The following is a 22,772-nucleotide window of genomic DNA, read 5'->3' as shown; positions in this document are numbered from 1 at the left end:
CTTTTTTTTTTCTGTTCTACTATATTCTATTATACTTGGTTATTATAATTCAAAACATGTATCGAGTCTATCTTTATCGTTTGAATAAGTATAAGGAGCCAATGACCTAAGCGTACAATGTGTACATTGCAGGTTTATGAAGTATTAGAGATATGACTGTTAGTGTTATATTGTCCTGTCAAGTTAGGCTTTTGGGATGAGTGGTTTCATGATATAGTATTAGAGTTCTAGATTCAAAAGGTCAAGAGTTCGATTCTTGGCGAGATCTTAGCAACTAGCAAGGCAACACGATGGGTCTCAAACAATTACATACAAATTCCGGATTTCATGTGGACCAAGGCTAAGTAGGCCCATTTAGCGGTAGTTCCCAGAGAGTTGGCGTTTGTGTACAAATGGGCAAAAACGAAAAACATTAAATGGACCTCCCTTTAAGAAGCCTTGTGTATGTTCTAGGTTGAGCCCACTTGATAAGCCCAAATGGAAAAGTGGAGAACACGTTCCGAAATTTGAAAGAGAATTTGAAAATGGAACACTTTCCCTCCTCCCTCACCAAACGGACGCCATGAAGAAGAGGCTTCCTTCATCCGCAGAAGAATTCCTTTCTTCAGCCACAAAGCTAACTCTCAAAACCTCGAAGCCATCACTCAAAACCCAAATTCACGCCATCAAACCATCCTCCGAACTCTCCTCTACACTCCCTCAATCCCTCTGCAATTCAATCTCCTCCGCAATTCAATCCTTCCACAACCTTCTTCAACCAAACCCTCCAACAACCCTCAGCCCCACCAAATCCCCTCGCACCCCTCCCTCCAAGCGCCTCCGTCGCTCTTCTCGCCTCGATCCCCCACTCGCCAACCCGGATGATGAGAAGGACAAAATTCTCGAGCGCCTCCAAATTCTCGCGCATATCGCGCAACTTTGCGTCTCGCACCCCAAGAAACCGTTCTCGCCGTCGGATTTGCTCCCGGGAGTTCAGGTGCTTCACGATAACTTGATCGTGTTCGAGTCCGACTCGGTTCTTTCCTCGTCGATCGAGTGCTTGTGCGAGGAATGGTGGAAGGACAATCTTCCCGGCCGAGAGTCTTTAATCTCGCAGACTCTCCCTTTTCTCCTCGCGAGATCTCTCACGGTGAAGAAGAAGGTCGACGTGCACAAGGTCTACACGCTCCGGGAGGCTTTTGCTCTGTTTGACTTTGACGACGACAGCATCGAGGATTTGAAGCTGTTGCTGGTTCGTTGCGTGATTTCGCCGCTGTATTTGAAGACAGAGGACGGAAGGAAATTCCTCTCGTTCGTGTTTGGTCTGAGCCAACAGTTAGCGAAGGAAGTTTTGGCTATGATTCGCTCCCAGATACCGTTTGGGAGGAAGTCGATGCTTGAGTCTTACGGGGATATCCTGTTTCGGGCATGGAAAGCAGCTGAAGGGGATTCGAAAAGCGAAATTGAGAATGGGTTCTTGCAGGAGATGATCGAAGCTGCTATACATGCTGGTTCTTCAGCCCTTGCTTCATATATTAGAAGGATTTTTGGAGCATTTGTTGAACAAAGGACCACAGATGGAGTTGAGAAGCTTCTGTTTCAGCTTGCTGAGCCTGTGATATTTAGGTCCTTGCAGGTAAGAGAATGATTGTTAAGCAGAACTTTCTGAATCAGTCAATTAAACTGTTATTATCTTTCCATACGTTCTGAATTTTACTTTGCGTTCTTTGCAATAGGTTGCAAACTCAAATGTTAGGCAGAATGCTTTACATTTACTTCTTGACTTGTTCCCTCTTGAAGACCCTGATGCTACGAAAGAGGAGAAAGATATATTGCTTGATAAGCAGTTCTTCTTATTAGAAAGGTTACTTAAAGATGATTGTCCACAAGTGAGAACAATTGCTGTTGAGGGTTCCTGTCGTGTGCTTCATCTGTTTTGGGAAATTATTCCTTCACCAATCATAACAAAGATAATTACAAAACTATTTGATGACATGTCTCATGATGCATGCAGTGAAGTGAGGGTTTCCATGTTAAATGGCATAATTTATTTGCTTGGCAATCCCCACTCTCATGAAATTCTTAAGGTTCTCTTGCCAAGACTTCGGCATTTAATGCTGGACAATGTTCTCACGGTTCGAATTGCTGCAGCAGATCTCTTAGTACACCTAGAGGACGTCAGAAATTTTCAGTTCAACAAGGTACATGTTCTTGAAGTCAGTGTTGATTACAATGTTCTTGTTTCTTATGTATTTGGTAATATTATGCATTCTGATTGGTTTGCTGACTGTTCTTTTTTTGAATATTCTGGAGGTGGTGGAGCTTGATTCACTATTGTCTATCCTTGCTAGTGATCAACCTCCTGTGGCTCAGAAGATAACAAAATTGCTTATGCCATCATACTTTCCCTCGAAAGTACCCATTGAGGAGGCATGTAATCGTTGCATTACACTTATGAGAAGGTCTCCGATGGGAGGTGCAATCTTCTGTAAATTTGCAATCTTGGAAGGAGCACCTAAAGATCATCTTATGGAACTCATCAAAGCATTCATGAGTTTGGTCTTGTCACCTCATAAGTTGGATGCAAATCAGATTGAGGGTTTTCTTGTTGCTGCTAGCTACCTTTGTGATGACTTAGCCAGTGAACTATGCTACAAGAATGCCCTCAAACAATTATTTACTCAAGAGAAAGTAAAAAAATTACTTACTTTGGCATCAACAGGCCAAGCTCAATCTTCTTTATTCAACCTCCTTTCTGCTGTCCATCCAGATGGTGTTGCTGGACTACTTGAAGAATGCATGGCTATTGTCACAAACTGCAATGGCTTATCTGAGGATGTTGATCGCCAATCTGAAATGAGGTCTGCACATAAGTTATTGCTTTCATTGGGTTATTTTGATGATATGTTGGAAGCCTTAACATCCCTCTTGCATAAGGCTGCTTACCGGTGTCATATTAAATTTGGCACAGTCATGCCATCACATAGCATTTCTTCTGTTAAGGGGAAGAAATCTAAATCCTCTGGAAAATTTTCATTTAAATCAAAGATTATAAACAGAAAGCAATCTTTTGAGGATGATTATTTAGTTGCTGTCGGGATAGCATGGCAAGTTAGGGACTTCCTTCTAAATGAGGATACCAGAAAAGCCTTGCTAAGACCTCAAACGTTAGAGATGTTATTTTTATCCCTCAAGATAATCTCCGAGGTCACAATTGTGCATTGTGGGGAGTATGATTACATGGACATTTCACCCATTTTGGCATATATGGCTATTGCTCTGCAAATGACCGTTGATATTGTTAGCACAACTAGTATTCAGAATAATGATACGAAGAGGAAAAAATGTAAGACTGAGGCTTCTACATCACTCTCAGAGGCAAGTATAATATTTAACTTCCATTTTTCTTTTTTTTTTTGGTTGACTTTTTGCCGCTTTTGAAACTTTATAGTTCAGAATTTTATGCACCTCTGATCTTATCAGTTCTCTTTTTTTAATTTTGTCTTTCTTTACTGCCACTTTGTTTTATCAGTAACTAATTGACTAATTTAATTTCCACATTACCCCTTGTATCTTTGAGTTGATCTTATTGTAAAAGGACCAGATTGGTTATAATTATAGCATGCCTAATTCGACTTTTATTACTTTCTGTTTAAATTTCTTTTGAGCAGTCTGTCTTGGAGCAGACGATAGAGCATGTGCTCGACTGTTTAGAAAAACTATTTGTAGCAGATGACTCCACAAAAAATGACAAAGTTGATTCAGATCTTCAGTCTGCCAACAGGACAAATAGAATTGCCACACAAAGGGGTATGTTATCTCCTTAATATACATGTTATTCAAGTAGTGGTGGGGAGTAGATGTTTATATGATACATAGTGTTTTAGGGTCTAAGAACTACTTGGGGATCAGGGGATGCTTCTTAACAATATGCTGTTTAACCATAAAGATTGTGTGTTTATGTTGTGTCTTGCATTTGTCCATGTATATTTTACCTGTACTTTATTTCTGACTTTTACACTAAACATATGCATAGATTCTGCGCACAACAAACCTCGGCAAGTATTATGTAAGGTGAAGATGCTTACTGCTGTTCTCAAGTTCATGGCTGACACATTCGCAATGGATTTTGCTCCCCACAACCATGAATTATTCTTAAATTACACATCAAAATGTGTGCAGCACATTATGTCTTCGTTGGACAGGCTACATCATAAACAGATACAGTTTAACGAAGATGATATGAAAAGCGTATTCTTTTGTCTGAAAAGCTCTTTCACCTATGCAACAAAAGTACTAAATATGACACTCACAGATTCCAGTGGATTATCCACAAATTCACCAACAGCTTTTGCCCTTGCAAATGACCTGCTTGATTTAGTCGTTTTGATTGAATCATACTTGGGCTCTGGATATGCCTCGCGTCTTGTTGCAGCAGCAAACCCTTGGCTCCCCGATTTGGTTCTGGCATTAGCATCTATAAGTGTTCAGAAACATGGTGTGGGTGGCAGGAAACATTCAACTGCATCTGACCAAATGAAGCTTCGTATTCCAAAATGGCTCTTGATCGTAGCCAAGACTGAGCTGTCATCTGTAAAGGATGCTGCAGAAGATGGATATTCCGACCAACAGAAATTCTCCGCCTTTGATAGGCTTTTGTCCATGCTGGTTGTGTTATTGAAAAAGAATTCCGATGTAATGGATGCAGTTGGGGTTATTTTCTTGGATTCTTCACTTGTTGGGCTGGAAAGAAAAGACATTGGACTGGCATTAGGACTATTGCACTTTGTACGTTTCAAGTTGTTCGAACATGACGACAGGGATTGGGGTGACATGATGCTGTCTTCTCTGCAGGGAATCTATCCTAAGATAGAGAGGGAAATTGCAGAAGAGAATCATGAAGAGGAACTGGATAAATTAACCTTTGCAAAAGATTTGATTGAACCTCTTTGGATGCATCATTTATATGAAACTGGAAAGGTATCCATGACAGATGAATAGAAAGTTAGAACTAGTTTTATTTCTGAATGTTTCACCTCCTCAGTATCATTCAGTCTAAATAATATGAAGAGGCCTTTAGATGCCCAATATACATAATTCTCTTCATTTACAGTGTAACTGAAGCAATAGCATAAAGCAATATAATTTGCCAGTGCATTACAAGTTTTTTTTCCCCTTAAAAAATCCAATGAAATGCACTCGGACAAATCGCAAAATAAATGCATAAATAGAAAAATAAAAATTGAAATCCTAGAAAAGAGTTTCATTCTAGCAGTGCTAAAGGAGTCAGCATTATCTACACACTGTATTTTGCTGCGTCCTTTCATCTACCATTCTCTTTTCATATAACAAACAATTGAATAAACTAGTTAGTAATCTACAAGGGACCTCGAAGCTGTGTGATATAACCAACCATAAACAATATTCTGAACAGAGTTATTATGCACAACAAAGTTCTTCAAACACGGATCTTCTTCAAGCGAGCTGCGATTGGCATGCCTAAAAATCCAACCAACAAGCTGAAGAACCATTGAACCAGAGTTAGAGGTGTTGTGTTTGCAAAGGTTCCCAAGTACTCCACTATTATGATTTGGAAGAAAACAGTAGCAGTAAGGACACCCACGAAAACATGATTGTTCAATATGCCTTTGAAAACATCTATTTCCTCCATCTCACGTGAGTTAATCTCATTGAAAACCTGCACAACCAAAACCAAGCCACATATGTTAAGGTAAATTTTTGCAACAGTTAGTTATAACTGAAATATCATGTGCTTTGAATTTAGTCAATGTTACCTGACAAAAGACAAATGTGTTGAAAATGAGTGTGTTTAAGACCAGATCCGAGTCAGGGCCGTCGAGCGAAAATATGGATTTCCCCCTTGACTGAAGAAACCATATCACCATAAACTGATACAATGATTGTCCCAAGATGTTCCTCCACATGACATTGCTGATGAAATTGCCCTTCCTTCCAACAGGCAAACGCTTCATTAAATCATCATTCGGAGGTTCAGTTGCTAGTGCTAGTGCTCCCAGTGTATCCATGATCATGTTCACCCACAAAAGTTGAACAGCTGTGAGGGGTGCACTTCCTGTTGAGATAATGAATCCAATATAATTAGAGACAAACCGATAAGAGGTTCATAAATGACATTGAAAGTAGACAAATTAAGCTAATTTTCTAACCTGTCACACATGCTGAGGTGAAGTTCACTATCAATGCAACCACATTAACCGTTAACTGAAACTGCACGAATTTTTGAATATTTATGTAAACAGAACGTCCCCATTTGGCCACTGTCACTATTGTGGAGAAGTTGTCATCTAGAATTATGACATCAGCACTTTCTTTTGCAACCTGCACAATGCAAGAGTTATGGAATTAATTAAGATCATAATGACTAAAACTTAACACAATACTATTTAAATTGCACTTACCTCAGTTCCAGCAATGCCCATAGCAAGTCCAATGTCAGCTTCATGAAGTGCTGGAGCATCATTTGTTCCATCGCCAGTTACAGCTACAACTTCCCCAAACGTGTTACGCAAGTGTTTCACCAATGTGTGTTTGTCTAAAGGCGACGACCGAGCCATAACCTGAAAAAGGAAAAGTATGTCACAACTATTGTTAATGGAAGTATTAAACAATGAATAATTTATTTGATAGAATGAAAGAATTACCTGAATTTTGGGAATGAGTTTAAGCAATTCTTCCTCACTCTTCTCTCTAAACTCTGGACCTTCAATGGCTATGCCATCATCTGTTAAGATCCCACATTCCCTGGCTATAGCCTTGGCAGTATTGATATTATCTCCTGTAACCATCCTCACTGTGATTCCAGCAGAGCGGCATACTGCTACAGATTCCTTAACGCCGGGGCGAACCGGATCCTTGATACCAACAATTCCTATACAAGTATAGCCAGAATCAGGAATTGGATCCTCAGAAGAGAATCCATTATCTAATTCTTTATAGGCAAGGCATAATGTTCTGAGTGCCTCATTAGCAAACTGGTCTATTGTAGCCTTGAGATGGTTACTTGATTCTTCATTGAGCAGGACAACCTCGCCGGCAGAGTTAAGCACCTTGTCACAAGAGGCCAGGATGATCTCAGAAGCACCTTTGCAGTGTGCACGCAATCCACCACCAGGGAGCTCCACCACAAGGCTCATTTTCTTCTTGGTGGAGTTGAAAGGCTCAACTTTAACAACATTGCATTCTTGTTTCTCTGCTTGAAAATCTCCACCAAGTGACAAGCCAAACTCCAAGATTGCAGTCTCTGTTGGTGTCCCTAAGATCTCTCGCTTCCCATGTTTGTTAACCACAACCTCTCCTCCAGTGTTGTTGAATATTGACTGAAGGAGCAGTTTCATGGAAGAATCAGGAAGCTCAGAACACAAATCAGAAGCCTTATTGTTACTCACTTCATTGGTGTTCATACAAATGCATGTTTTCACAACAGTCATGTGATTAGTTGTTAGAGTTCCAGTCTTGTCACTGCATATAGTTGTGGCAGATCCCATGGTTTCGCACGCGGCCAAATGCCTCACAAGGGCCTTATCATTCATCATCTTCTTCATGGCGAAGGCAAGGCTCAATGTCACAGCCAGTGGCAGCCCTTCTGGGACAGCAACAACTACTATGGTAACCGCGACAGCGAAGAATTCCAGCATCTCCAAAGCATCATCTCCATTCCAGCTCCATATTCTCCCTTCTTGGAGCTTACGGCTCACTAGTCCTTGCACAAGAACCGCGAATGTAACCACGGCGAAGAAGAGGCCTATCTTGCCAATAATGGTTGCAACTCCATTCAATTTAACCTGTAATGGAGTTTCATCATCTCCACCTTCACTCAGAGTTGCCATCAACTTTCCCCATTGAGTCCTCATTCCCACAGTGGTAACCAACATCTTGCAAGATCCATCTTGAACCTTGGTTCCAGAAAGAAGAAATGGATACTCAGAGTTCACCATAACCGGTTCACTCTCCCCTGTCAAGCTTGATTCATCAATCAACACAGAGAATCCAGAGAGAAATAGTCCATCAGCAGGTACTTGATCACCAATTGAAAGATGCACAATATCACCAGCAAGTAATTCATATATTGACATCTTCTGCCTGCAACCGTCTCTTGTTACCTGAACTGAAATCTTCTTCTTCTCCTTGTCCAAATCTTTGAATTGCAATGACTGCCTGTAATCACTGGTTGCTGTCACAAACACAACCAGTAGTATGCTGGCAACAATGCCAAGACCGTCATGCGCTCCCTTTGGCCAACCTTCTGTTGCAATGCCAACTATCAGAGACACAAAAGCACACACTCCAAGTATCATCAGAGTCATGTCTTGAAGGGCTTCCCAAACAAAAACCCAGAAACTCTTGGCTTCGCTTTCGGCGAATTTGTTGATCCCATATATGTCTTGTCTCTTGCTCAGTGAATCGGGATCACTGCTAAGCCCCTTGCTGGTTGATGTAGAAAGCTTCTCTGCAACGCCATCAACCCCACCATGAGATTTCAGCTTCTTCACATCATGGCCTTCAACAATAGTCCCCAATTCATCACCACTGATTTCAAAACCTGCTGCTTTAACTTCCTCGGGTACTTTTTCATCACTTGGTTTCACTTGTGCACCTGAGGATGTCATCATGAGTAAATACTAAATACATTGAATCTTGAACTCGTTCACCATTCAGTATAATGCTGATGAAAATCCTTACCTTGGATAAATTGAAATGCTGCTTTGGAAACCAAAACTGCCACCTTCAGCTTCTCCTGCAATATAGAGAGAACAATAAGTCTTCATATTGTTTATAATATGGGAAAGCAGAAACATAAATGGCTTCTTAGTATCATTAAAAACAGTGAACATCAAAAAACATGAAAAGATACCTTGTTGCCAAGACGCATGGCATCTGCTTCTTGTCTCTTGGAGAGATTTGCAGTGAAACGGAACCTTCTTTTGGGGTTCTTGACCATCCCACATAGCTTCCTCCATCTCTCAAGTGCTTCTTCAGATGAATTCTTAGGCTTCACATCAAAATTCTCTTTTAGGTAGCTCTCCATCATCTTCCTCAAACTTCTCCAACGAACCAACTTCTGCTCACTAAATAACAACAACAATAATCTGCTTCCTATTAACTATGAAGTGTGAAACATGAAATATTCAAATGAATTCGGAGAGACTCGGTGAGACCCCTGTCATATAATGGGTGTGACTATTTCCTGGGTTCCTAGCAACCTTCTTAGAAGTTAGGTGCGAAACTTTGAATGAAATGTGATTTTCGTGGAAAAAGAGAGAGACACTGTAAGTAAAGCTTGGTGGGGGGGACCTTGAATAAAAAATAAAGACAAAAGTGAAGTTTCTCAGAACCCCATCCTGTCTTGAAGAATCAGAAAAGATCAAAAGAGAACATAGTAAGAGGATATTTGAAACAAGGCTTGAGTAACGGTTCTGTTGATGGTGTTCTGTTATGTTTTGTTCATTGTTGGGAGATATAAGGGTCAATGGCTGCGCCCGCCTAATACAATACTTTAGAAGACCATATGTTCTTGTAAATTGTAAAACTTATTCGGCGCAAACTCAGTCAGGTGAAATTGATACCTGAGAGTCGTTAGATGATTTAATTGATTTAATTAATTAAATTTTCATCTTAGATATCAACTTCACGTGAAGTCGATTTTACCTGAGTTTTCACCAACTTATATATAATGAAACGAAAATCACCTAGGGTCTGTTGACAAACTTCAAAAGCTATTCCTTTTTTTTTGAGTTTTTTATTTATAAAAAGTAGTAGTAGTATTATTGTTTAATATAATTTTTAAAATTAAATTATAATTTTTTAAAAAATTATTTAAGTATTTATAAAAAAATTTAAAAAAAATTTATAATAAAATTTTTTATCATATTTTTTATAAAATAAATACTTTTAAAACAAAAAAATTAAACACAAAATAATTTATTTATAAGATATTTTTAATATAATTATTTATTATTTAAATTATTTTTTAAAAAAGAGTTTAATTAAGCTTTTAAATTTTTATTTTCAGCTTTAATTTATGATTTTTTTTTTGTTTATGGTATTTTCCAATCTAACAGATTAAGAATTAATTCATTGTGAATTTAAACTCTATTTAAGAGTTTGTCATTGATCAATAAATTACTGTATATATAAAACAAAATTTGAACCTGCTTAAATGAAAAAATGAATTCTCTCCAATTTTTTAACATTTGAGAGAATAACGTGTGATCTCTTTTTACAGGAGAAGATCTATTCCCCTTAACTGGATAAGTGAATTGACTATTCGACTAACCTAAATTTTGGTTTGCTTTAATTTATGATTTAATTATGCGAAAGCCGAAAATACACCACTAGCACCACTTTATGTCTTTTTAATTTAAACGTTTTGTCAAGTTAAAGGACTTTATTTATTGTTGTGGGACTTTATTTATTGTTGTGGAACACGACGCAGCATTGTTTTATGCCTTTATGCTGCTGGTACTCCTCCTCCTCCTCTAATATTAAATCCATCACCGCGTTTTTTCATTCTTAAATTGGTAACAAATGATAATAATATCATCAATCAATCAGTGCCTGAGAAGTAAAGAAAAAGAAAAAGCATCTTCAATTGAAAACGCGTAAAAGGACATCGGAAGAGAAAAATTACAAATAAACATACCGCGTCAAGACGTGTTTGGTGGGCGCAGAATGACTCGGACCTTTTCGCTCAAAAATTCAGTCTTTTGGGCCGTCTCCAAACACGAATAATTCTACAACTAAATGTTTTATGGGCTAACTACTTGTCTAGGACATAAAAACAAGGATAAATAGTAAAAAAAAAAAAAAAGACAAATTTTATAACCTACTGATTCACCTCATTTACTTGCCCCTTTTTAGATGAATAATACGAAGTGACGAATACATCAAAATGAAGCTTTATGAGTCCTCATTGTTTTTGAAGCTAAAATGGAATATTATTTTTTTGGTTTTTTTTTGTCGCGAAGCTAAAGTTGGATTTATTTTTTATTTATTTATTCTTTTTTAGGTGTGTTAGGCATATTTTTAGCAAATTTGGGTCGATTATATCTCTATGATCTGCAAGCAAAAAAAACTCAAGGCAAATACTACCAAACCTTAATTTATAGAACAAATCAACAAACCAACCAATTCTAACGCAAATGCAAGTAACTGTCTTTTTACAAAACGTTTTTTTTTTTTTTTTTTTTTAGTTTATCAAAAATCAAACTCAAAACCTTTTCAACATAAAATTCTAATACTATGTCTTGAAATTATTCATCTCAAAAATTTAAACGAATAGAAAAATACAATATTAATGGTTAGTTGATGTTTTCATAGTCTCAATCTACGCAGGTTTTGGTCAATTTTTTTTTTTTTTTGGTCAAGTTGAACTCATTTTGGCAGTACTGGTTGAAGCGTATGGACCAAAGGAAAACAGATCAAACCATTGGAACGTTCATGTGTGGCCATGTGGGCATGAGATTTTTGGGTTATGATGTGTTAATATCTTAGTTAATAATTTTCCAAAAACAACCCAATAAACAGAAGCTCTTTCAGATATTTGGATAGGTCCATAAATATTTTTTTATTTTTAATTTATAAAAAATTATGATATTAATGTTTGATATAATTTTTGAAATTAAATTATAATTTTTTAAAAAATTATTTAAATATTTGTAAAAAAATTTACAAGAAAATTTTTTTATAATAAAAAACTTTTTATTATTATTTTTTTAAAATAAAATATTTTTAAAATTATAAATATAAAATAATTTATTTATAAATTATTTTTAATATAAATATTAATTATTTAATTTTTTTTTCAAAAAAAAACTTGATTAATCTTTTTTTTTTTTTGGTGAACTGATTAATATATTTAATTAAACTCAACCTAAATATTTGTACGGACCAGCCCATCAGAAAAAAAGATACTACGGAAGTGCGAGGGATGGATGGTTTACACTTTACACTACTTTACTCCAAAGGCATCTTATTCCCGTTCAAAAATCAACGGCTGAAAACGACCGGAATCAAAGAAGAAAGATTCTGCACAGCACATCATCGATCGGATCCACTTCAAGTCTTCAACCATCCACATAGACTTGGTGCTAGTACCATACCTTATTATTTTGCATTTCTAATATTTTAAAAAAATAATTCATAAAAAATATTTTTAAAAATGAAAGCTCAATATAATTTACTTTATATAAAGTTAATAATTAAAAATTATTAAATAATTTAATAAATTTGACTAAATTATTATTTAATAACTTTTAATTATCAGTTTTACAAATTAATTATACTTAAATTTTTATTATTTTTAAATTATTAAATAGTTGATAAAATTATTATCTAAATTTATTATAATTCATGTTAAGAATAAAAAAAATAATTTTCTTATAAATGACATTCAAACAATTCATTTTGTTAAAAAAATTTATACGAATAATTAAATAATTATTCAAAAATTACATGCAGATGAAAATTTATTTTTTGTCAAATAAAAAATAAAGAAAAAGGCTATCATTTCATCGCCACACCCTGGTTCGTGAAGCTCAGTGGCTCAGTGCATCAAGATCCCTCTCTCTCTCTCTCTCTCTCGCTCTCTCCTTCTCTCATTCTCTCTCTTCGTAAGCTACGAAATCGAAGATGACCAAGGGACCGGGACTCTTCTCCGATATCGGCAAGAAAGCCAAAGGTGAAAGCTCATTATGCTCTCTCACTCTCTTCTCAATCTCTTTTACCTGAGTCTCCATCTCTTGTAACAAATTTTTTTCGTTCTTGATTCGAAGCTACCAAAAGACTTAATAGATCTGCATTTGTTGTTTTTGATCGTAGATCTTTTGACTAAGGACTACAATTCCGATCAGAAAGTCACTGTTTCCACCTACAGCGGCGCCGGAGTGGTAAGCTCTTCGGATTTTCGTATTTCACCCAATCTATTCTCATTTAGTTACCTTAATTGGAGTATTACATATGAGGGATGATGGATTTGTGTTTGAGATCCATCGTTATATCTATGAACCGTTTGCAATGCGTTATAGTTAATATAGTATTAGCATGATGAGGTTAATGACGATGCTCCTTTACCAATTTAGAAGCTTCTTTTCCTCATGTATTGACTTTTTCCCCCCAAATGAATCACGAATTTGCTTTCAAAAAATTATTTAACTCGAATTCCGCATTGCATTTAAGAGAATCCGTTGTACGGACAAGGTTTATTGATGCTATCAAACAAATAAGAAATGTAGTTATTGGATGGGTGGTCGTGTACAGGTGTACTGTTCTTAGGATCTTCTGTCTGAACATGTTTGGTGATGTTCTAAGGAGAATCTTAACTGCAGTTGCATCCATGAATACTTGTGTATGTCTTTTCGCACTTATTTAGAATTAGAATTTTTGGCATTTATTGGTGTCTATTTGAGACTCCTACATAAATCTGAAGGTGGAGAAGGTGTGATAGGTAAAAGTAAGTGGGAGTTACAATCAAATTAATAGTTGTAGCCTTGTATATTAATGGTTGTACACATCATTTTTTAGTTATTTAGAGTTGCATGTTTTTCTCTCAGTTAGTTATTGTTACAATGAGCTAAATGTTCATCATTCTAAATGTGTAACTCTTGCTGCATCTTCTACTTTGGTAAGCTGATTTCTTCTTGATTCTGTCTTAGGCCCTTACTTCAACAGCCGTGAAGAAAGGTGGACACTCAGTTGGGGATGTTGCAGCACAGTATAAGTATAGGAATACTCTTGTTGATCTCAAAGTCGACACAGACTCAATTGTGGGTTGCTTTATTTTTTTTTTTTAGATTATAATACAGTGATAGTTCCATTATCGAATACATCATCTTATTCGTTTACCCTCTTCTGTGTCAGATCTCTACTACACTCACATTTACTGACATTATTCCGTCCACCAAGACTATTGCTTCAGTTAAGCTGCCTGATTATAATTCTGGCAAGGTATATACATCTTCTGGCTTGTAAAATTTGTCCCAAATGAATAGCTTATGTTGTTTCTGAAGTTTGTATGATTTGCCATTGGCAGTTAGAGGTTCAATACTTCCATGACCATGCTACCTTGACAACAGCCATTGCAATGAACCAATCCCCTATCATTGATGTTTCTACCACTGTTGGTACCCCAAGCATTGCGATTGGTGGTGAGGCAGGCTATGATACTACTTCAGGCCGTTTTACTAAGTACACTGCTGGGATTAGTTTCTCAAAACCCGATTCATCTGCTTCGATAATCCTGTAAGCTTCTTGTGCCTGTCAAAAAAAAAATGGTCTTGTTTGAGATCTCTTAACAATGCCGTTTTAACGCCCCAAGTTAACATTTAACAAGTTTCACTTTCCAATCAGTGGTGACAAGGGTGACACCATCAAAGCATCATATCTCCATCATCTGGACCTGTTAAAGATGAGCTCAGCTGTTGCAGAGATCACTAGAAGGTTCTCTACAAATGAGAACACTTTCACAGTTGGAGGCTCTTTTGCTGTTGACCATCTTACACAGGTCAAAGCAAGGCTTAACAATCATGGAAAGCTTGGCGCCCTCCTGCAGCATGAGATCATACCAAAGTCAGTGCTGACTGTTTCTGGTGAGGTTGATACCAAGGCCCTAGATAAAAAACCCAGGTTTGGATTGGCAATTGCCCTCAAACCTTGAGGGTTTTCTTCTCTAATTCAAGAATGCATTGTATGAATTCCAAACTTGATTCAATTTTTTTGGGGTGGCCCTTGAAGTGAGGGCAGAATAAGTAGTGCCACTGATGAGTGTTTCTGGGTTCTTGACGACTAAATTATTTCAATAACTTGGTACCCGCCATTTGCTTTTTGTTTCACATTTTGTTTCCCTCTTATATTGTAGAAGCCTAGAAGGCATTCTGAGATACAGGAGTCCTGTTTCTTATGAGAAGTTATATTATGCATTTTCCCCTAAAACTGTACTTTCAATAGTTATCGGTGGCACGGTTTTCACATACAGTACACGATTACTGTTAATGGCCTATTATTCTCCCATTATTATTATAGGAATTCTGTATGCACTATCTTTATATACAATTTTTTTATATTTTTCATATTTGTTATTAAAGATGATTATAGAAATTGAGAAAAAATAAAAAACATTATTTTTTTATACCATAAAAAGTGTAAAAAATATACAGTGATACGAATATTATTATTATTTTGAAGTGGGAGATCACAATCTTAGTTGGGAAATGGAAACTAGAGCATGATACATGGAAACTAGAGCATGATACTTATGGCAGCCAAAAACGTTAAAATTATATTTTTGAAGTAATGGCCTCGATCTAATTTTATGCAAGATAACATAAGCAAAAGGCGCAAAGGATAAATCTACCCTTGGCCATTATTTTTTTCTCTTTAATTTTAACAGCGATATTCTTTTTTCTTTTCACCTTCAAATATTATGGAGGAGGGACAAGATCAAAGGCAAATATCTTACCATGTGCGTCATCTGTCATGTCATCTACTCGAGAACATTAATATCCGACCTTTAGACATTAACAAGGTAAATTTCAATTTTGACAAACAAATTCCTCTGACCCAACAAAACTTATGGAGAGAACGATTTATTTTACAAAAGAGGATTTGTTTAGTCCTATCTCTTAATGGTCTTTTTTTCGTCATGCAAACTGATTTCTTATCTAAAATAGTAAAGTGTACCTACAAAACCACATTGAAAAGAAAAATCTTGTAAAAGAAACAAACTATATGCATCTCAAATTCCATCATCGCCAACCATAACACACTTAACATGCTTAGTTCTTTTCTGTTGTTTCAAGCGTTCAGTCCCGTTGTTCATCAATCAATCAAATATTATATACACTGAGCATGCAAAAGTACGAACTATGACGAGAGAAAAATGCTATTCGATCCGATGGGCGGTTTAGAGACCTCTATCAGACTATTACCTTATAAAGCAATAGAAGAGGAAGAAGATTGATGTGAGAAATGGGAGTAGTGGGTTCTATGGTTACCGTGTGTGGAGCTGTTTGTGAAGATGGAGTGGTGCAAATTAAGTAACTTCCCTCAAATAATGAAATTAGGCCACAACTTATTTAATTCCCATACTTTGGGACACATCCTCAATCACACATTGAAGAACACAAGTAAAGAACACAAGTACACAACTAAAACAGTAAAATTATCCTCTATTAGTCTATTCACAGAAGCTCTCAAGGTTGGAGCATTTCTGAAAGTGAATCATCTTAACTTTACCGAGTCCAATTTTCTAGAGAGGGTGAAGGAGCCACAAAATGACATCATAGTGGAATCATATAATGAGTCTACCCTTAACTTGAACAGAGGCATGTAATCAAGGTGCTAGAGAAGTGTACTAGTGTCTCCATCTCTCTATTCCTATCCAAATTACATTCAAATCCAGCTGCCTGGAGGGTAACTACGTGCCACCTATAAAGGTTTATGCTTCCGTAAAAGCAAACAAGAGATATAGACAGTAGCACACTATAGAGCAGGCACTTCAAGCCACCATAGCAATGCTTATACCAAGCCAGAATAAACAAACCCAAGAAACATTATCAGCAATAATGTCAAGCATTTCAATAAATAAGCAAAACATAATAGTCCTCAAAATCCCACGATTTGTTCAGATCCAGACCCTCCAAAAAAAACTAGCGACCAAAATAGTTAAAGCTTTAAAATACGAAACAACACTAACAGCAGAAACAAACTAAGTAGCAGTATATAGAAAAATGAAAATGTGAACAAACTAATCAACGGTCTGCATGATATCCTCAGGAGCGAACTTGGTACCCTTTTCCTTATCAGCGGCAGCACGACCCTTAGCCTTGCGGTCAAGAAGCGACTTCCTGTCCTTGTCCAATCGGAGCTTTGTAATCACCACCTTCGATGGGTGGATTCCGACGTTCACGGTGGATCCGTTAACCTTCTCGCGTGTGATGCGCTCGATGTGGATCACCCATTTGCGACGGTAAACCTGAACCACCTTCCCTTCGCGGCCCTTGTAGTTCCCCTAACCACCTGCACCTCATCGTCTTTACGGATCGCATGGAGCGCACGTTGTACTTCGATCGGAGATCGGTGGAGAGGGGGCGCTCATAGAACGCGGCGGACGCTGGACGGAGCAGTGAAGTGAGCCTTGCGGCTCTTCCTACGGCTGCTTGAAACCCTAGGATTGTACTTCATTTGGCTCTGTTACTTACACTCTCTGTGTGCTGAGAAATGTGAAGGGTTTTGGTTTCTCTTTCTCTCTCGCTATGTGACGGAATGCAAGGGTGTTATATGAAAAAAGCTCTTAAGAACCTAGGCCGATGGCTTAATAATTAACTTTTATCCCAAAGGAAAACGAATTTGGTATTTAAATGTCTGAAATTCCCCATGACAAAAATGTCCAAAAACATTGAAATGCAAATAACCAAAAAATAAAAATATGACCAAAATAAAATATAACCAAAATAAAAAAGTTGGAAATTCTTATACCGTAAAAAAAAATTGAGATTGTTTTGACTAAGGAAAAATAATTATTACCTTGCAGAAGTTTGAGGTATGGAAATTGAGCAAATAAGTAAGAAGTGTGTAACGCATTATTTGGATTGGTAAATTCACGAAAGAGGAAAAATAAATGAATGATAAATATGGGTTAGCGTGTGTGCTTTTGTCTTCGATCTTACGTTGATAAATTTGTTAATTCTGTTCTTTACTTCTTTAGAATGCAGAACCGCTTGGAGTGCATGTGCATTACTGGATTTTATAAGAGAGAGGAAATTGTTGTCCTTCTTTGGTTTACTCAATTTTGATTGTTAGCTACTGTTGACATCACATGGTAGGAAAAACTAGGCCGTCCATTACTTGGTTGGTATGCCACATGGCCATATAAACCCAAATCCATCCATTATATAAAGCAAAATCTATTTTTCGATTTTGGAAAACAGATTAAAATATGAGGACTGATATGAGATGAGTGTAAAAATATATTACCAGGACTATTACTACTGGTTGTAGTGTAGAAAAAAATAAAAGGAGAGAAAGGGAAGGAAGGGCGAAATAAAGAGGCATTTATGAGTCATCAAATCACATGTGCCATAATAGCTTCCCGAACCATATTTATGAGCTCCCAAGAAGCATACTGATACACCTATACGGTCATAAAAAGCAGTGGAAGCATTGAGTGTGCCCTGAAAAGCGCGTTAGGATCTTTGGGAAGAGGAAGATAGTTAGATAGATGAGTACGGGTGGAACACCAGTTCGGTGTTATGACACCATCTATGAGAAGAACCCGAGTTCTCTTCCACCTCCTCTTCCCCCTCTCTCTCTCCACCCCTCCTTCTCCTCTTCTCCCCACTCCCTTCACTCAACTATCAGCGCCTGGTAATAATTACATCGGTTATAATTATTTCTTTCTCTTTTCCTTTTTCCGTTATTATTATATTCTCTCTAAGCAAAATTATCGATTCGGTTCAGGTCTCTGTTCTTCTGGCCATCAAACGGACCTCCTGTTACGTGTTCAAGGAACCTGCTTTCGCCTAACACAAGGTTTGTTAATAACTCCTTGCATTTTGATTCAAATTCAGTCGATGCTTTTTCTTTTGGTTACGTTTATTAGTGTTAATGCCTTAGTTTACCGTTGCATTGGTAGCTTGATGTGTAACTTTTTTATATTAAGAGGGGAAAATAATTGCAGCTACTTTGGCTGCAATTGCAGTAATGACATTAATGCAACGTATAGCAACCCTGAAAATTCTAAATTTGTGATTGATTAATAATGTGAAAACACGACTTTGATTACTTGAGGGAGACAGTGGAGAAAAATCTAATTTTGTTTCGGTTTATAGAATATGACGTGATTAACCGTTGTACTGCAAGTAGCAGTGGGATTCCCATTAATAAGTTGTGTGACCTACCCTACCTACAGGATTCGTGAAATCTATCTATCTAAACCCCCCCCCCTCTCTCTTTTTCTCTTTCCTCCTATACATTGTAATTGTTCTCAGCATTCATATTTAGTTATTTACCACGCATTGCTAGCTTGTATCAATGCAAAACATGTGGGATGATTTCTTATTCAGCTGGAACAGCTTGATTCCACTTTTACAGTTGGCTTTCAATAGTTTTAAATTCTCCTCGATTAGGATCACTCACACTCCAGTACCCAAATTTGTCCTATTCCTGTGCTTAAAAGAACACATCAGTAACCCCACCAGAGGTGTCGTTTCTTGTTCTTCACTCAACAACAAAGGTCTCTGCTGTAATTACCCAACCAATACCAAAAAAAAAAAAAGGTCATTCTATCACTACTCTTTCTTAATCCTCACAGTATTCAACTCCTAAATTTATAGGGTGCTCAATTTCATACCCCATGAACATTGCCAAAATAGTAATTACAAAAATTCTTATTAGCAAAGCCACATTGAACGATGCTCTGGTTTTGTCGGATAGGCTTTTCTGGCAAAGCAGAGCTTTAAGGCTCTTTCTCTCTGCTTTTGAATTCCGGCAAAGAGGGGACGTTCCCTTTATTTGATTTGATGACATAAAAGAATGTGCTTCACTTTTCTAATTTTGTTTGTTTATTTGTTCCCTTGTGTAAATGAAATGACGCGTCATCACACACCTCTCCCTTTCAGGATCGCATCATTTCACGGAGCTCCTATCTCAAACGCCACCTAACGAACCTCACCGAATTCACACTCTCCCCGCCGTTAAACATAACGCCCCACACCTTCGCCGCCATCGCAGAATTCTGTTACAGCAGCAGAGTCCACCTCACGCCCAATAACGTCGCCGCCATCAGGACGGCGGCGGGGCTGCTCGGCATGACGGATTCCAGAGGCTACGACGGGGAGAATCTCTGCCACGTGGCGGAATCCTACTTCAACAGAATCGTTGGTATTGACCAAGAGTACGCATCGGTGGTTCTGCGGTCCTGCATGGCTCTGCTTCCCGAGGCCGAAACGACGGCGTCGCTTGTAAGCAGGTGCATTGAAGCGCTGGTTTGGGATGACTACGATGGTCACGACATCGATGCAACTTGCTTAAACGTCGTCGTAGAGATTCGCCCTCAGGATTTTCAATCTGTCGTTGATTCCATCAATGCGCGCCTTCCCCACCACGACGTTCTCTACAGGATGATTGATCTTTATTTCAAGGTGCGCCACGTCACGTCACGTCACGTGTTTATTTTCCATTAAAAATTAATTCATTAAATTGATTACTGTTCTATGAAGGAAAACAAGAACGGGAAACTTACTGAGGAACAGAAATCTCAGTTGTGCAATTCGATAGATTGTACGAAGCTATCGCCGCCTGTGTTGATGGAGTGTGTTCAGAATCCGAGAGTGCCTTTGAGGTTCATAGTGCGAGCGATGCTGGTGGAGCATCTCAACACGCGCCGCTCTATTGCGGTGGCGGCTGCTGCTTCCGGCGGGAACCAACAAGATGAGCGAGAATCACTAGGGGATATTCTGCGGCGTGACTCGGCTCGGCGTCAGACGGCTCAGCTGAAGGAGGCGATGGATTCGACGTGCTCTCGGATTCAGAGCCTGGAGAAGGAGCTTAATGGGATGAGGAAGATTCTGCTGGACCATCATGCCGCCGATGCGGAGCAGCAGGAGCGGAAGTTGAATGCCCTGAACTCAGAGCGTTCGGCGAGTTTCCACGTTATGCCGGCTGCGGCGGAGGAGAGAAAAATAGGGAGAGGTGGAAGGGGGTCAGTGTCGTCGTCGGCGCTAATGTATGATGGGGAGAGTGGGACTCCAAGGATGACGAAATCACTTAGGCAGAGGTTGATGAGTGGCCTCAAGAATGCATTTCATAGGAAAAGCTTATAGAAATCGAACTATGTACATACATTTCGCCAGGATATAGTCAGGATCACTAATGTTACTGCACTTCTTCCACCAGATTCAACTCATGCTTAGCTTCTTGCTTTCCAATTTTTTTTTTTAATTATATTATTTAGACGTAATAATTTATCTCAGTCGCCATTCTTGAAGTTAATGTATTCACTATTCAGTATGTTGTGTGATACAAGTTTCGTTTACCATGCTTAGCGAAGAAAATACTAAATTAACTGTATTATGGAGATTAGCACTTTCAGGGTTTTATTGTTTACCTCTTACTTTCTCCCTGTATAAAAATGTTACGCAATTGTAATCCAAATCTTAATTATTGGTTTGAATCGATAATTCGATATAACTATGAGCTTGGTTAGACTTGGCTATGTATATGTATAGGTGCTTGTATTTGGCAGGTATGGGATAAAGATTAGTTGGGTACACTAAGAAGGCATATAAGCTATACAAGTTAAGGAAAGCTCTAAGCATCGTTAGATGGAGTTTAGTACAGGTACAAAAGCAATCCAGACATGAATTGATGAGTGCGTAGGCCACATTGATAACCAGAATCATCACTTGCTTAGTCCAATGCGTTTGTTGTTGGACTAAGGTCAAATGATCAATCTATAAATATGTAGGAAGTAAAGTGATCATGTCAGTCTAAGGTACTTATTTTGCATGTGATTGTAGCTAGTATCTTATTAGTTGTGCCAATCATAATCATCACAATTTGTTCATGCCAGCTCATCATAACTGAAAACCGGCACAGTCATGGAGGCTCACCTACTTGGCTACTTGTTATCAAACAAATTTATAAATTTGTCTCTTATTGTTTTATCTATTTTGGTTAATTTCACCTAATAAGTAATAACTGTTGTGTGTTGACTATTCTCTCAGTTGAAGACGCATACACCTTCAAGGCTTCAACTTACCTCGAATAACGCTTTTTTTTTTGTCATTTTTATGGGTTCGGGCGTTCGGCAACGGCCCAACCCACAAACCAGAATAGCAGATGATTATAAGGGATGGAAAAGTAGTGTTTCCATTATACATTAGCGCCGGAGGGTAGATATTGTGAGGGATGGAAAAGTTGTCCTTTTGTTTCTGTTTTGTTGCTGTAATTCATCACTGTACTTTGATTTTTTTGCTGAAAGTTGAATTTATTGCTTAAATTTGTTGCTAAAAATATCATTGAACTAGTGTTTTTAATGCTGAAAATCAACATTGACATAAATCTGTTACCTAATTTGTTGCTAAAATTTGTAGCTAAAAATATAATTGAGCTAGGTTTTTTGTTGAAAATTATTATTGAGATAAATTTGTTATTAATTATCATCATTGAATTTTTAATTTATTGCTGTGTTGCTCAAATAATTATTTAGCTAAATTTTTTTCTTGTTGAATTTGTTAGTGATTGAACTTTTTTTTTGGACTTGGTTGTGGGTTAGGACAAAGCCCAACCTACACCACAAAGACAACAACTTAGCTAAGGAATACAACTAGAATGGGTTTTAATTCCCTGCACCTAATAGCACTAATCAACAACTACTGGCAATTAAAACAAAATAAAGCATTGGAAAGATGGAGAACAAACTCAACAAAGTAGCTGTCACGAGAGAGTTGAGAGAGAATTTTTGATGCGCTAATGTTTTCTGCATTGTTGAAGTCTTTAGACAACTCAGAACTGCTTGACCGGAAGTCTCTTCGACGCTTGCAAGGGATATGATAAATGCAAAATGAGACCCGTTCCTGCCGCGACAAAAATTGAGACAAGCTCCAATGGCTAACCACTATGCTTCTCCCATTACTATAATTCTTATTCTTGTCCTCCACACCTGCTTAATTTGAAAAGCCTCTCCGTATAGGAGGTTATCATTATGTATCAAGGTAGCTGTGAAACCCAGCACTATTGGACTAGTATCTGTAACGGGG

The 22,772-nt window shown here is 37.7% G+C and overlaps 4 protein-coding genes and 1 pseudogene across 4 annotated transcripts; 3 read left to right on the top strand and 2 right to left on the bottom strand.

Moving 5' to 3' along the window:
* Positions 1 to 5: 5 nt before the first annotated feature.
* On the top strand, positions 6 to 5,142 carry LOC112748314 (uncharacterized). Its single transcript, XM_025796536.3, has 5 exons — positions 6 to 1,615; positions 1,716 to 2,180; positions 2,293 to 3,357; positions 3,651 to 3,789; positions 4,016 to 5,142. Exons 1-5 carry the CDS (start codon positions 563 to 565, stop codon positions 4,978 to 4,980), a joined length of 3,687 nt encoding a protein of 1,228 aa, XP_025652321.1. The 5' UTR covers positions 6 to 562; the 3' UTR covers positions 4,981 to 5,142.
* On the bottom strand, positions 4,974 to 9,658 carry LOC112748315 (calcium-transporting ATPase 2, plasma membrane-type). Its single transcript, XM_025796537.3, has 7 exons — positions 8,873 to 9,658; positions 8,701 to 8,755; positions 6,663 to 8,614; positions 6,420 to 6,578; positions 6,168 to 6,339; positions 5,775 to 6,073; positions 4,974 to 5,677 (listed from the first exon to the last, which is right to left on the bottom strand). The coding sequence occupies exons 1-7, from the start codon at positions 9,047 to 9,049 to the stop codon at positions 5,438 to 5,440; spliced, it is 3,054 nt and encodes a 1,017-aa protein (XP_025652322.1). The 5' UTR covers positions 9,050 to 9,658; the 3' UTR covers positions 4,974 to 5,437.
* A 2,445-nt stretch (positions 9,659 to 12,103) lies between these two features.
* LOC112748309 (mitochondrial outer membrane protein porin 2-like) lies at positions 12,104 to 14,946 on the top strand. The gene is made up of 6 exons (XM_025796531.2): positions 12,104 to 12,697; positions 12,838 to 12,905; positions 13,671 to 13,781; positions 13,876 to 13,962; positions 14,048 to 14,256; positions 14,365 to 14,946. The coding sequence occupies exons 1-6, from the start codon at positions 12,649 to 12,651 to the stop codon at positions 14,669 to 14,671; spliced, it is 831 nt and encodes a 276-aa protein (XP_025652316.1). The 5' UTR covers positions 12,104 to 12,648; the 3' UTR covers positions 14,672 to 14,946.
* A 1,619-nt stretch (positions 14,947 to 16,565) lies between these two features.
* LOC112748307 (large ribosomal subunit protein uL24z-like) lies at positions 16,566 to 17,211 on the bottom strand (annotated as a pseudogene).
* A 2,077-nt stretch (positions 17,212 to 19,288) lies between these two features.
* On the top strand, positions 19,289 to 21,201 carry LOC112748304 (BTB/POZ domain-containing protein At3g49900). The gene is made up of 2 exons (XM_025796527.3): positions 19,289 to 20,153; positions 20,232 to 21,201. Exons 1-2 carry the CDS (start codon positions 19,821 to 19,823, stop codon positions 20,832 to 20,834), a joined length of 936 nt encoding a protein of 311 aa, XP_025652312.1. The 5' UTR covers positions 19,289 to 19,820; the 3' UTR covers positions 20,835 to 21,201.
* The last annotated feature ends 1,571 nt before the right edge of the window (positions 21,202 to 22,772 follow it).

This window comes from Arachis hypogaea, chromosome 15, assembly GCF_003086295.3.
Source record: "Arachis hypogaea cultivar Tifrunner chromosome 15, arahy.Tifrunner.gnm2.J5K5, whole genome shotgun sequence".
NCBI classification, from domain to species: Eukaryota; Viridiplantae; Streptophyta; class Magnoliopsida; order Fabales; family Fabaceae; genus Arachis; species Arachis hypogaea.
The sequence above is the reverse complement of the archived record's forward strand: the minus strand, read 5'-3'. Positions and strand labels throughout refer to the sequence as shown.

Excerpts from the sequence above, each read along its gene's own strand:
- LOC112748309 (XM_025796531.2), top strand. The coding sequence starts at position 12,649 with ATGACCAAGGGACCGGGACTCTTCTCCGATATCGGCAAGAAAGCCAAA. Across the intron at positions 13,963-14,047 it reads CTGATTATAATTCTGGCAAG|TTAGAGGTTCAATACTTCCA; the intron begins GTATATACATCT and ends TGCCATTGGCAG. Across the intron at positions 14,257-14,364 it reads TCATCTGCTTCGATAATCCT|TGGTGACAAGGGTGACACCA; the intron begins GTAAGCTTCTTG and ends CTTTCCAATCAG.
- LOC112748315 (XM_025796537.3), bottom strand. The coding sequence starts at position 9,049 with ATGATGGAGAGCTACCTAAAAGAGAATTTTGATGTGAAGCCTAAGAAT. Across the intron at positions 8,615-8,700 it reads AGCATTTCAATTTATCCAAG|GTGCACAAGTGAAACCAAGT; the intron begins GTAAGGATTTTC and ends TGACATCCTCAG. Across the intron at positions 6,074-6,167 it reads CACCTCAGCATGTGTGACAG|GAAGTGCACCCCTCACAGCT; the intron begins GTTAGAAAATTA and ends TTATCTCAACAG.
- LOC112748314 (XM_025796536.3), top strand. The coding sequence starts at position 563 with ATGAAGAAGAGGCTTCCTTCATCCGCAGAAGAATTCCTTTCTTCAGCC. Across the intron at positions 1,616-1,715 it reads TGATATTTAGGTCCTTGCAG|GTTGCAAACTCAAATGTTAG; the intron begins GTAAGAGAATGA and ends TCTTTGCAATAG. Across the intron at positions 3,790-4,015 it reads TAGAATTGCCACACAAAGGG|ATTCTGCGCACAACAAACCT; the intron begins GTATGTTATCTC and ends ACATATGCATAG.
- LOC112748304 (XM_025796527.3), top strand. The coding sequence starts at position 19,821 with ATGACGGATTCCAGAGGCTACGACGGGGAGAATCTCTGCCACGTGGCG. Across the intron at positions 20,154-20,231 it reads TGATTGATCTTTATTTCAAG|GAAAACAAGAACGGGAAACT; the intron begins GTGCGCCACGTC and ends TGTTCTATGAAG.